The following is a 15,287-nucleotide window of genomic DNA, read 5'->3' on the forward strand; positions in this document are numbered from 1 at the left end:
TTGACGATCCTTTATTTTCGGTTTTATCCTATTCGTATTCATTTTTGTCGTCTTTTTTTTTTACTGAATTTTGTAATTTCAACATCAGGAAAATAATCTTGTTTAATCTCAGGTCATTAGGTGCAATTGTGTTAGTAAATTCTAGAATATATCCATTCGTTACTAAAAGGGGTAAAGTGTGAGGGCTTCTAAAGGCTTATTAAAAAAGGGCCTCGGATGCAAAATAATTATCATTTTTTATCTTTCTTCTATAAGTGATATTGATGACAACAAATTGAAAAGTATAGCAAAAATGGATTTTAGCAGTTTAAGACAACTACGAACATTGTAAGTATATTTTTATTTAAAGTTTTATTTTTCAAAAATTCAAATCAAGTCAGAAACAGACTTATTTTGGTGAAAATAAATCTCTTTACAAAACAATTATCTGGTTAGAATAGATAAAAATCATAACCAATTATCGCGGTAGGTTGAATACCAACCCAATTTTTAGTACAGCTACTATGCGTTTCATTTAAGAAATAATCGCTTAGCTACCAAAATTCTTCAGGAATCCTTGTAAAATATATATAAATCTAAACAGTTGTCGAAATGAAATGAAGATTATTAAAACAAAAACATTTTTCCCTTATGAAAATACGATAACGAACCATAACACATTTATTTCAATGTTGCATTGGATGGAGCAATGAGGGAACAGAGAAAACTGAGATTGTTCTTAGGAAATCAAAGTAGCGCATACATTTAACAGAAACAAAGAAGGATATTTTACCTAAAACTTATTAAAAAATTGAAAATAACAGGTTTAATAATTACAATGCTTCCGAAGCGCTTTTCTGGATTTACCTTCATCAGGAACACCCAAAGCCAAACATTTGAAATCCGAGGATGTATATAAGTACCGAAACCGTTGAAGAGCTATATGAAAAAAATACCTAAAATTGATAGCTAAATTCATCTAAAGTAAACTTTGCCCGAGGGAGTTGAAGCCTTAGTTTCTTAATAATTTCAAAATTTATAAACGGGCAATTTTAGAAAATTTATTAATCATGTCAGTACCGAAGTATTGAGCTGATGGTACCCTCGGGAACTGATAGTCCACCAGCAGAGGTATCGACCCAGTGTTGTAAACAATTGAACAACACTTTAAATAATTTCAAAATTTGAAGAGCTATATGACAGAAATACCTAAAATTGATAGCCAAATCCATCTGAAGTTATTAAATGTAGAAAACAATAAAATAAAATAAAGCACTGAATCTTTCATGAAAAAGATATGCTAATATAACCATGATTAATAACGAAAGTGCAATGACCCATTAGTATGACTTTGATTCTGTTTTAAAAAATATATTTTATGTGTTAAGTGATGCACTATTCAAAAGATTACAAACGTTTTTTAAACGTATCAGTCTTGTCAGAATAGGGTTTAATAAGCTGCAGTGCTTAAATTGGGAGAGAAAAAAAACCACGGTCTATTTATGAAGACATGGATAAAAGTTAAAACCCTACATCGATCAAAAACAAACATTATAATAAAAGATAATTAAAACAGTATTTTACATTTCAAACTGTACGTTTATAATGAACTAAAGGCGCGGAAATTACTATGTGCTTCCTGAAACTCATCAAACCTTATTAGTAAAGGTTATCGTAGCAATGTTGTAATCAGATCTTTGAATATACATGATATAGTTAACATTGGTACAAATATCGACTTTGTCGTCTGCAAATTAAAAAAAAAACACCATATTTGCATTATTTCCAACGGGATGTATAAAGACACATCCACGTTCATTTTGTTTTCTATATAGAACTATCCTACTGCCTGTCGATGCTTTATTTTTGGCATTGCACAAGTCATGTGTTCTTTGCCTGTCAATGACGTAAATATACTACATCCCTGTGTTGATTTAAGTTGATTTAAGTCTTTGATGCATGAATTTTTATTATCAATTGTGTTTGGTTTTTAACTAGCTTTCAATAACAGTTACTGCGAGAACTATTAATTCGTACTTTCGTTTTAATGTGACTTGTTCATACACTTTGTAATGCCTTTTTTGTTATTCAATGGTTACTTTTATGTAGTGTGGTATTTCGTCTAGCTGTTTGTAAAATATATCAGCTTTAATAAGTGTTTGATATGACTAATAATTTTCACATCTCTTCCAGAACCATAAACAACAAAATTATTTATTTGGTAAAAATAATGATTCCGTTCTCAATTATTGTTAACCTTACAGCACAATAATTGCATACCTATGTGTGTTATTCAATTTGGCAGCACTGTGTTCAAAGTTGTGGTTTGTCATTCTGAAACTGTTTTGCATCTCAGCCATTAATTTATCTATTTTGTATTTATACTTTTTCATACATCACATTTATTCGTTTAGTGTATGCTCACTTGTCCTAAGTCACTAACCTGATGTTCAGCGGTTGTCGTGTGTTGATGCGGTACATAAGTGTTTCTCGTTTCTCATTTTCTACATAGATTAAACAGTTGGTTTCCCGTTTGAATAGTTGTACACTAGTCTTTTCTAGGGCACTTTATAGCTTGCTGTTCGATGTGAACCAAGGCTCCTTGTTCATCTTATTAAGGACCGTAATTTAACCTATTATGGTTTACAATGTGTAACTTATATTTAATTGCAGTAAATCAAATATTGAAACCAATCAAAATCATAATGGGGTTTGGGTTATGAACACATGATTTTGTTATTACGAAACAACGAATAAAATACTTGCATTATTTGAATTAACGTACATTTCTCAGATAACATTCCCCTGGAAAATCTGTAAGGCTGTATTAGTTTTATACTCATACATGTATATATATATTTTTTTCAAAAATAAAACATCTTGAAACAACTTTTTTTGCCAAAAAAATGTATTGTATTGTGTTCATTTCTTGAGGCATATCTTATAGAAAATGAGTTAAAACGATCACACAAATTTGAATATAAAGGACATGGTAAAATAAAATGCATTTCATCATCCATTATTTTTTTACAGAGATCTCAGCGGTAATGCAATTGAATATATGCATCCCGAAGCTTTTCGTAACTTGACATCCCTGAAAACACTGTAAGATTACATTCGTTTGATATGCAAGACAACATTTACAAAGATTAGAAAAAACTTCATTCATCTTCATAAAACTGATTATTTATATAAAAGTGTTATTCACAGTGTCAAATATTTGTTATACTATTTTTCATATGTATTGTATTCATTTTGTATCTTATCATCCAGGAACAATTACAGGTTGACCTTAAATTTAATACTCTTGATATCAAATTTAGAGATCAGGCACAAACCCCTATAAACATAAAATTCGTACAAAAGATAAATGTCCTTTATAAAAATCCTCATATTGAAAAAAGAGAAGTGCAATTATATTATGTTAACATATTTAGTTAACGTGACCCTTAATTTGTAAACTTTCATGATATTTATCATTTATGGAATATAACGAGGTCAATATGGTATATTTGGCTCTGTTCCGATTATTTTGCCTAAGGACGAAGTCTGATGATTAGTATAATTAAACTGATCAATGTATAACGTTATTATCAAGTTTAAGTCCTGAATTAATATATAAAACTAATATATAAAAAAAGTGCTGTATGATTGCCAATGAAACAATACTTCCCACTAGACCAAATGACACAGAAATAAACAACTATAGGTATCCTAACGGCAAAGCCTATACTACCTAGTCAGCTTTAAAAGTCCCTGAAGAGACAAATGTGAAACAATCCAACGTGAAAACTAACGGCCTTATCTATGTATAAAAAATGACAGAAAAACAAAGACGTTACACATCAACAAACGACAATTACCGAATAAGTCTGAATTTGATATTGACTCGACTGTTTTTATTAACCTACAGTCATTATCGTGTCTATAAATAGAAATGCCCAGTCAATAAGTTTAAACAGTAATAAAATATATATTTTAATTTCGAGACAACGAAATGAAAACTATCATGATTTGAATCAACGTATACTTTTCAGATATTTTTTTCAAAAGCATTGGATTACTGCATCCCCCTATGCGCAAATTATTTATGTCTCATCTCAAAAAATGCATCGAGATTTATTTTTATTCAGAAACCTAAGCAAAATGCCATTGAATATATACATCCCGAAGCTTTTCTTAATTTGACCTCACTGGAAAATCTGTAGGACTGTATTATTTTTATTCACATAAATATTTTTTTACAAAAACAAAACATCTTGAGACAAATACTTTATCAAATAAATGTATTGTATTGTGTTCATTTTTTGTGGCATATCTTATAGAAAATAATTAAAACGTTTCACTCTTGACAGACTTAGCTAGAGACTTTATCGTTGAAAATTTACACGAATTTTTAGCTGCATTGCTATATTTTAGAATAAAAATGTTTTATTATAGGGAGCAATTGATAAAAAAAACACACCGCCAAACATTTGGAATTGACGCTCTTAACCCGATCAAACTCTCGAAGAGATTCGAAATATTAACCAATGAAATATTTATACTACGAGGCAACGAAACAAATAACAGCATGTTGTAAATCAATTATCAACGTTCAATTATCAGACAACTTTATTGATAACATTGAATTTAAGCATGATCCTATGCAATTTGAATAGTATTTCGTCTTAATAATTTATGGAGTATCATTTCTTTTTCAGAAACCTCAGAAGTAATTCAATTGAATTTATACATCCCGAAGCTTTTTATAACTTGACATCCCTGGAGAAACTGTAAGATTACATTTGTGTGATACGCATATACATACGTTTTAAAGATAAAAAAATCTTCATAAAAATCAAAATCTAAATAAATAAAGGCAACAGTTGTATACCGCTGTTCAAAACTCATAAATCCATGGACAAAAAACAAAATCGGGGGAACAATCTAAAACCGAAGGAAACGCATTAAATATAAAAGGAGAACAACGACACAACACTAAAATGTAACACACGCAGAAACGGACCAAATATCAGACAAAATTCCACACCAAATACATGAATTTGGGATAGACAAGTACCGTGACACATCTTATCGCAATGTGAAATTACACTAAAAAATAAGAGAAAGCAAACGACGCACCGTTAAAATGTAACACACACAGAAACGAACAATAATATAACAATGGCCATATTCCTGACTTGGTACAGGACATTTTTAAAGGAAAAAATGGTGGGTTGAACCTGGTTTTGTGCATGCCAAACCTCGCACTTTAATGGACATGTTAAATATAACATTGAAATGACAACATAATATTACAGGACTACAATACAAATAAATAGGAGAACGTATTATACAAAGAAACACATGATTAATGGATAACAAAAAGCATCAGGGTTAAAATTCAATACGCCAAAAACTCGCCTCGTCCACACAAGACTCACCAGTGACGCCCAGATATAAAAGTGTAATTCGAAATGTCAAATGTGTTATATAACCTTTTACATGTATTGTGTTCATTTTGTGGCATATCATTTAGGAAAGAGTTACATGTTACCATTTTCAACATTAAATTACACATAATAGATAAATCTCCTTTGTAAAAATTTTCATTAAAAACAAAAATTAGTTTTTATTTCAATTACATAATGTAATCCATTTATAGTTAACGTGACCCTTAATATGTCAAGGGTCGTCATATGTATCATTTATAGAATTTTACGAGGTCAATACGTTATATTTGGGCCTCCTCAGATCATATTGCCTGTCGAAGTCAAAGATTCAGTGTAATATAACAGATTCATCTATAACGTAATGAGAAAGCGTTTTCCTTCAATTTATATATTACATCAAAAAATTATGCAAATAATACAAATATAAAAAATAAAATGTACTATGAATGCTCATTAGACAACTCTTCACAAGAAAACATATAACAAACAATTAAAAGCTATAGGTCGCCAAATGTCCTTAACATGTTTAACGATGAGCCAATACAATATAGACTATTATAAAAAGCCCTGAACTGACAAATGTAAAACAATTTAAACGTGAACACTAACGGCCTTATTTATGTACAAAAAATGACAGAAAAAATTATGATACACAGCAACAGACTACATGTACCACAACCGAATTTGATAAATTTGATGAATTTGATATTACTTTATAAACATGGAGTCATTATCAAAATTATAAACAGTAATGCCTAATTAAAATGTTGAAACAGTAATGAAATACAAAACATATATTTTAATGATGAGATCACAGAATAAATACTAGCAAGATTTGAAACAACGTACATTTCTCAGATGCCTTTATCAAAGCATCGGATTAATGTATTATCCTATGCTTTGAATACTTCTCTCTCATCTTAATAATGCATTAAGTTTCATTTTTTAAGCGACCTAAGCAATAATGCCATTGGATATCTTCATCCAGAAGCTTTTCGTTACTTGACCTTACTGGAAAATTTGTAAGTCTGTATTAGTTTCATACACAACAATAAATCATCTTGAGACAATTTGTATGCAAAAAAATGTATTGTATTGTGTCCATTTCTTGTGGCATATCTTATAGAAAATGAGTCAAAACGTATCAGTCTTGTTAGATTAAGCTAAAGATTGTTTAACATTTTTCAAGATTTATTTAGCTGCTATGCTTAATTTTAGAAAATAAATGTCGTTCCATTAAAAATCCATAGGAAGCAAAATCATGTATTGATCAAAACCATATTGCAGTACATAAAATATTGACACGTTAAACCTGACCAGAATCGTGACAAAATGTGGAATATAAACCAATGAAATATGTATTAACCAAGACAATGAAATGAAAACCAGCATGCTTTATATCAACGTTCAATTTCAAGATAACTTTATCGATTGAATTTAAGCATGATCCTTCGTCTCAAGTATACAGAGAGTATCATTTTTTTTCAGAAACCTTGGCAGTAATGAAATTGAATCTATTAATCCAGAAGCTTTTCGTAACTTGACATTCCTGGAAAGACTGTAAGATTGTTTTTGTTTATACGCATACAGATATTTTTTAAAAACTTCATACATTCTTCATACAAAAATTGCAATTTGCATTTGTCAAATGTGTTATACTTCCTTTCACATGAATTGTGTTCGTTTTGTGGCTTATGTTAAAGGAAAATATACAAGTTTTCTTCAAATCAATATTGAGTTGAAAGATCAAAGAGACCATTGTAAAAATTGAATTACAAAAAATGTACACTAAACAGATAAATATCCTTTTAACAAAATATAAGTGCATTTTTACTACAATTAAATCATGTGAACTTATTAGTATCCGTGACCCTTGTTTTGTTTAGTTTCGTTATATTTATCATGTATGAACTTTTGTGCTTATGGAGTTCAATACGTCATATCAGGGCATGTTAGGATAATATTCACTGAGGACGAAGCAAGAGGTTCATTGTAATATAACATATTCAGCTATAAAAGAACCTGCAGTGACAAATGTTAACCACCTCAAACAAAAACGAATGGCCTAATGTACCAAAATATCAAATATCCAAATAAACCATTGATAAATATGAAACATTAAAGAAAATGTACTTTTTATATTTTTGGAATATACTTGTGCTTAAATCATAATAAAAAAACAAAAATTGCAATTATTAAGTTATTACAACATAATTTAAAATTCTCCATTTTCTTTTATTTTAGTTATCGATTTAACAATCTTCCTTTTACATCTAGGGTCTGTTTATCAATTCAGTCTTACGATTAGGACGTGTCCTAAGACCAACGTAGGACATATCTTAGTTCAAAATGGGTTAGTCAAACAGGTCTTCGGTTACTTCTAAGAAATTTCCTAACTTAAGGATGCCATTTTAGGTTTCTTAAGATGATCTTAGTATGAGTCTAACTTAATGATATATTCAGAAAGGTTATCATATAAACAGATATGGCGTACGCTAGTAGTGTTAGTTGCATTAACTTGAATGCATATTGAGTCCCAAGCCCCCTTGTAAGCACCATTGCAACATTAACAAATGTATCAAAAAAATCAAAACAGGCAAAGTTTAATCGTTTCCACACCGTTCTGGAAAGTCTGTGGACTTGGACTGTTATCACAGTGAGAGGGTAGCGTTATAAAACCAGGTTTAATCCACCATTTTCTACATTTGAAAATGCATGTACCAAGTCAGGAATATGACAATTCTTGTCCATTCGTTTTTGATGTGTTTTGTTATTTTATTTTTCCAAGTGATTACGGACTTTTTTCCTCTGAGTTCAGTATTTTTGTGATTTTGCTCATATTCACCCGTTTTGTTTCAGTAATAAAAAAGTTGAAGTACTCTATTTTTGTTAAGGATGCATTTGATTTGCATTTAAAAGTTTACGTACGATACCCTGAAACTTTTTACTCAACTCATTCAAAACATCATTTGGTTTTTACCGCTTATATATTTAACTATAACTACAAAATAGATAGTAAGCTGTTCCATTCTTATATAAAATGTAGTTATAATTTTTGTCTAAATCTTTGTTTCACAGAGTTTGAATGTACAATGATAGTATAAAAACATGTTAAAAAACCTTTTAACCTAAAACTGATATCATGTTAACTAACTAATCATTATAAAATTATAACTACATGCCTTGGTTACATTTGATACAATAATTTCATGATATCATTTTTGTTCATTTTAATATGCTTGTATCTTTAAGTCAATTTTACGCCACTACTTTGGACAAAGGTAAACAAATCCTAGCAAAGATAGTCAGTCCTTAGATAGCTATGATGTGAATGCTAATATATGTCGTAAGTCGTTCCCAACTTTTTATTGTTTTTTAATTCTTATTTCTGTCCTAAGATATTCAAAGGAGTTTCGTTAAATAACCTCTTGTTTGACAAACGAATACAATTTTTATTTTCAAAGGGATCTTGGTTCCAACAAAATTCATAATATTGAAGAAAACACTTTGAGACATCTTCCAAACCTTAGATATTTGTGAGTACTGTTTTTTTTTTTATTTTCTTTAAAAGCATTTTGTATATTTGCATGCCAGGTTAGACTCAAAACTCAAACGGGATTTATGAAAAAATGATGCATTAACAAAAAAAAACTTCGTCGATTAGAAAGAATATCGCAAATGCAAATAAAGCAGAAAAATACAAGTACAAATAAAATATAAACATGCTCAGTTAGGAGTGTTCAATTAGTATTTGTTCAAGATAATATATATATATATATATATATATATATATATATATATATATATATATATATATATATATATATATATATATATATATATATATATATATATATATATATATATAATACTAATGGAATTTTTTTGTATCAATTGTCTGATTGGATGACAGTAAGCGTAACATTCTCTATCTCCTTGTTTGTAACTAAGGATGCCGACATTTTGAATTGAGGAATATATTGACATGTATTTTCTACAATGATAAGCAAAAAACTCATGTGTTGAACCTAAATATCTTCTTTTTTTATACGTTATTACATTCTGAAGCAACAAAGAAACTAGAAAACGCCGGGTGTTTACTTTTGTCGGCGGAAGCATATATATGGCGTCACCTAGTTAAGGTGCAAAAGAAAATTACATCTTTGAGCAGAATTTTCTCAAAGGAAAATTTTACACTGATTTAATCATCGAAATTAAATTATAAACTTGTTTTGCATTATTATACATGTTATAGAGATAACTGTATTTTATTTGAAGCTTTGCGGATGTCCAACGGTAGTTTTTGGTCGCAAATACCCGTTAAACTGTCTCCGCTACGCGTCGCCAGATAAACTAAATTAAAACTTCCGATAGACGGTAAAACTTCCAAAAGACGTCTGCAAAGCTTAAGATACAATACAGTTATCTCTTAAATGTTTGAAAATCTGTACCATATAAAAGTGTTCAAATCCACATATAATCAACTTTGCAGTCGGACTTTCATATTATTGACTTAATATCATATTATCACAATGTATCATGTCAACGAACAATGTAAGTAAGAATTGTTCTCAAATAATGTCATTATCGAAACTATCTAAGCATTGAAAAGTGATATCATGATAAGCAAAATTTCAGCAGTGGTACACATGCTCACAGAGATTATGTCAATATCAAGCAGAAGCATTATGGTCGGATGAAATCTTCCGCTTTGATCGAAAAGCATATTATTTATTTATTTGGCCATTTGTCTTTACGGTCTAAAGCCATCTTTTGTGAATCAATACCCGTTGTAGTAATACAATGTATCAATTCATTTAACACTTAGATCTTTACCAAATATTTTTCTTTTTCAGATACATAGAAAACAATAATATATCTAGCATCAGTTCAATTCCATTTCAAGAAATGCCAAATTTATATTATCTGTAAGTACAAAAAAAAGATATATGGAGCATTTAAATCACATGTGTGTTACTAACATAACACTGCTTTTGCTTTTTTCTTTTGCAATGCTAAGATACTTATGATAGCGTGAACAGTATGAGTTTGTTGCCTTTATATATAATGCATATTTTAAGGTTTTTCTTATCTACACCGAGGAGTGTCAGGATTTATCAAATGAAAGACCGACCGTATGGAGGTCTTCCTTTGAGCAATCTAGACACCCCGAGGCGTGTTCTACGACAAGAAAAACTTAAAATATGCATTCTTTGACTTATATACCGTCCAAAAAATATTATTATTTATAAAGATTTGCCAAATTTAGTATCCTTTTTCACCGAATGGATATTCCTTACTAATGCGTATTGGTTTTAATACGCCCTAAGGTTCATTTAGAATGTGAAATAAAATTTACTAATTCATCTAGATATAAACCTTTTAAAAATTATTATCTATACACAATAAAAATACTACTGTAACTGCATGAAGAAAGAAACTGAATTGTTACCATCTGATAACGGTGTATGACAAATGCAAGACACATTGTAAGTAATATATTTTACCAACTTAGTTTATGGAAAATGGAGGTATGTTTTTTTTCTATTCGTAATGACATTTCTATCGCGGAAATTTTTTAACAATTTTGAATGAATCGAATGAAATATTCAGAAAAATTGTGTCACAGGGTTCTTGGACGGAATAAAAGGATTCGTCAAGTTTTAAGATGTTTATTCAAACGACATAAATAAATAAACCATGTATATGGAAGACATGTCTATCTCCTCTTTGGAAACATCACCAGATCAATATAATAAGAAGATATTCTGGTCCTGTTAAAAATACAAATATAACTTATATAAGTCTAATGAACTAACTATATCTGCATATCATTTATAAACAATAAGTATAATGTTCAGTATACATTGCCTTAGACCTTTTATAGTAATAAAATAACTGTACCGATACATGTATCATTAATATATCTATGATATATTATTTCTTTGAGTTCATGAAAATACTTCTTTAAAATAAAATATCTATCGTTCATGCACAATCATTCTGACTTATTCAAAATACATTTTCTCTCAGATTCAAACTAAAGGAACACTGTGCAAATATTTAAGACTTAGAAATATTAGTAACTGACCTGATTAATATGGAATAAGTGTCCAGAATATTAAACTATATAACTATTTTAAATATGGCTGCTATATGTAAAGCTTTCTCTCAAGGTATATAAAAGAAAGTGGGAAAACTATGAACGCAATGCCTGTGACTAATAATAGGCAAGATAATATGACACATGACTGACTGACTAATGAACCAGAAAAATAAAGTAGAACTGTACTTAGAAGATAAAGAGAATAAAAGAATTGATGAACCCTTAATAAACATATAATAAAACTACTTATTAATATTAATTATTTATTCTGAAAGAAAATAGATAATAATGCTTAACCGTTTAATCCCGCTGCAAATGTTTGCACCTGTCTTAAGTCAGGAATCTGATGTACAGTAGTTGTCGTTTGTTTATGTAATTTATACGTGTTTCTCGTTTCTCGTTTTTTTATATAGATTGGACCGTTGGTTTTCCCGTTTTAATGATTTTACACTTGTAATTTTTGGGCCCTTTATAGCTTGTTGTTCGGTGTGAGCCAAGGCTCCGTGTTGAAGGCCGTACATTGACCTATAATGGTTTACTTTTTTTGAATTGTTATTTGGATGGAGTGTTGTCTCATTGGCACTCACACCACATCTTCCTATATCTATTTACACTCTACCACACACTCCCCTGGCATCTAAAATGACGTCCACGTCATTATAGAGTATACAACATAATATCTAACAGAAATAAAAATGAAATAGTATTATATCTGAAGCTGCAATTTTCTGATACTGCAATCACTAATAAATACAGTAGGAATCAATTAGCATAATCCACTGAAATATTATCAAACATAACATTTAAAAATTTCAATAGTTAAGCTTAAAAAATAAACATAAGTGGTGAGTCAAAATGGCTCATAAAGCCTTCCATGGTTCTAGCTCTATCCCTGAAAAAAAATCTCTATCAATACAGGTAGATAGGTAATCTGCCTTATGTATCCACTCAGCTGGTATAACTACAGGTGTATCAGTATGCGGAACTGCAGACCTCGTCACATTATCACCAGACTGTAACCACTTAGGTTGTGTCCTCTGTCGATCTGATCGACGAGGTGAAACTGGATGTGTATCATCTTCATCATGAGCTGAATCAAGCGTCTCTGGTTCTAAAGGCCCTTCCTGCTCTTCATCTTCATGTAAGGAATCTAGTTCCTGTACATCTATATCTATATCATGGGTGTCCCCATCTGACTCCAGAGTTACTTGAACTTCTTCTTCGTGTCCATCAAGACTCTCTGGTTCATCATCATCGACATTGGATGAAGTGTTGTCAACCATTGGTCGTTGATGTACAAATATCTCATAATCATCATCATTATCGATATCGGTTTCCTCCATGGTACAGTCTGTGAGTTGATATTCTTTTGCATTCTTGTTCTCGGTCTAGGAACTGGTCTAGGTAATGGTCCAGTCGTTGGTGGTGGACTTGAAATAGATCACACAGGCAATAAAAGATTTCTATGTATTGTTCGCTTACGCCCCATAGCCACTATCTTTCTGTACAACGTTAAAGAGTATATCTGTGTTCGGTTGTTCTAGTACAAGGTAAATATCGTTCTCCCATTTATCGCTTAGCTTATGTTTACCATCAAACGCAACTTTCTTTACTAGTACTTTATCGCCTTTTTCTACGACTGCTCCTCTTACTTTCAAATAATAATGTTCTTTCTGTTTCTCATGTGCCTTCTTTGATGATTCTGAAGCAAGCTTATATGCATCTACTTATCTGTTCTTCAATTCTTGGATGTATTTAGTTTGTGGTTGTGTATCTTTCTCCATTAAACGTCCAAATGCCTAGTCAATGGGAAGCTTTGGTTATCGAACAAACATCAGAAAGTACGCTGATTGTCATGTTGCTTCGTGTGGAGTGCAGTTGTTCGCATGAACTAACTGAGCTACGTAAGCTTTCCAGTTGGACTTATTGTTTTGCTGTAAAGTTTTCCAAGTATTGACAGTAATGTTCTGTTAAATCTTTCAACCATGCCGTTGCCAATCGGATGGTATGGTGTATTTCTTGACTTCTTTTTCCTGTTAGACGACAAACTTCCTGAATGATGTTACTTTCAAAGGATGGACCCTGATCTTAGTGAATTATTTTAGGTAAACCGTATAACATGATGAAGTTGTTGAGCAATGCCTCTGCAGTTGTCTTTGCAGTCTGGTTGCGTGTTGGTGTGGCACGTGCATAACGTGTAAAGTGGTCGGTGATAACCAAGATGTCTTGAATTCCTCCCTTTGATGGTCCTAGAGTAAGAGGTCAATGCATATGAGGTCCATTGGCTGAGTTGTTGTGATGTTGACTTATGGTCTTCATGGATCTTTCTTTCTCTTTATACATCTTTCGCATCGTTGAATCAATTCTTCAATATCTTTATTTATCCCAGGCCAGTAAACGCGTTCTCTTATAAGACTGGTGGTTCTATCTTTGACTGGATGTCCCATTTCGTCATAATTGCCTCTAATGCTAATTTGATGTGTGAAGATGGTAGTATGAGTTGACGATGTATCTTTTCGTCGATGGTAATCTCTCTGTAAAGTATGTCATCTATAAGTTTGAGATGGTTGAACTGTTTATTCGGGGGACTTGGTGTCATCTTTCCTTTTGCTGGTTTCTGTCCAGATTTCAGCTGTTTTATCCATGTGTAAAGAAGTGAATCCATAGCTTGGACTTTTGACCAGTTGGTGTCTGTTGAAACATCTATGTGCATATCCAAATTACTAATATCGATGGAATCTGGTGATATGGCATAGGAGTCAATCAACGGTGTATATATGCATCCACATATTGTTTTAATAGGGTCTTTGCTGATAGTTGTCAATCTGGATAGTCCATCTGTATCTGTACTGGTTTTTCCTAAACGATAGATGATGTCGAAATCGTAAGCGGCTAGTGCAGCGAGCCAACGGTGTCCAGCAGCATCTAGTTTTGCCGACATGAGTACATATGTGAGTGGGTTGTTGTCTGTGATTACATTAAACTTGCGGTCATAGAGGTAATCATGGAACTTGTTGGTTATGGACCACTTTAGCGCAAGAAATTCCATCTTATGTGCTGGATAGTTTTATTCCGCTATTGTCAAACCTCTGCTAGAGTATGCGATTACATTTTGATGTCTGTCTTGCTCTTGATATAGAACGGCACCTTTTCCACTGGCATTGGTGTGTAGTTCAAATGGTTTGGAGTAATCAACATATCCAAGTATCGGTGCTGATGATTAAAGTTGCTTTAATGTTGTGAAATGTGTTTCATGCTTATCAGTCCACTGAAATGCTTTTTGTTGTTTCTTAGTCTTCTTTTCCCCTTTCTATACATTTGAAGTTGGCATGATGAATGTAAGTGGCTTTGCTATCTGACTGAAGTTACTGATGAACTTGCGGTAGTATCCTATGAATCCGATGAATACATGTGCTTCTTCAGGTGACTTTGGAGTAGGCCAATTCATAACTTTCTCAATTTTCTCTGGGTCTGTCTCTACTCCCTCCTCAGATACAGTATGTCCTACATGTTTGACTTTTGGGTGGAAGAAAGAACATTTTCGAAGACCATCTCAAGTCGCTCTAGGTGTTCCTCGTATGTTTTAGCAAATATGATGACATCGTCTATGAATACGCAACATATAGGGATGTGAAGATCTCTAAGGCAATCCTAAGTCTACGGTCGAGAAGTACTTGTTTCCAACCATGCAGCCTAACATATCTTTCATTCTCGGCAAAGCATAGGCGTTGGTTGTCATAGCTTTAATAGATATCTGACTGTTGGGT

The 15,287-nt window shown here is 31.5% G+C and overlaps 1 protein-coding gene across 1 annotated transcript in view; it reads left to right on the plus strand.

Moving 5' to 3' along the window:
• Window positions 1–15,287, plus strand: part of LOC143079903 (uncharacterized) — a 270,874-nt gene that overhangs the window by 96,269 nt on the left and 159,318 nt on the right. Inside the window, exons 5-11 of the mRNA XM_076255530.1 lie at window positions 256–327; window positions 3,013–3,084; window positions 4,683–4,754; window positions 6,365–6,436; window positions 6,903–6,974; window positions 8,879–8,950; window positions 10,271–10,342. Coding sequence (XP_076111645.1) covers window positions 256–327; window positions 3,013–3,084; window positions 4,683–4,754; window positions 6,365–6,436; window positions 6,903–6,974; window positions 8,879–8,950; window positions 10,271–10,342 — 504 coding nt within the window. The remainder of the gene's footprint in view (window positions 1–255; window positions 328–3,012; window positions 3,085–4,682; window positions 4,755–6,364; window positions 6,437–6,902; window positions 6,975–8,878; window positions 8,951–10,270; window positions 10,343–15,287) is intronic.

The sequence above is a fragment of the Mytilus galloprovincialis genome, chromosome 6 (genome assembly GCF_965363235.1).
Source record: "Mytilus galloprovincialis chromosome 6, xbMytGall1.hap1.1, whole genome shotgun sequence".
NCBI classification, from domain to species: Eukaryota; Metazoa; Mollusca; class Bivalvia; order Mytilida; family Mytilidae; genus Mytilus; species Mytilus galloprovincialis.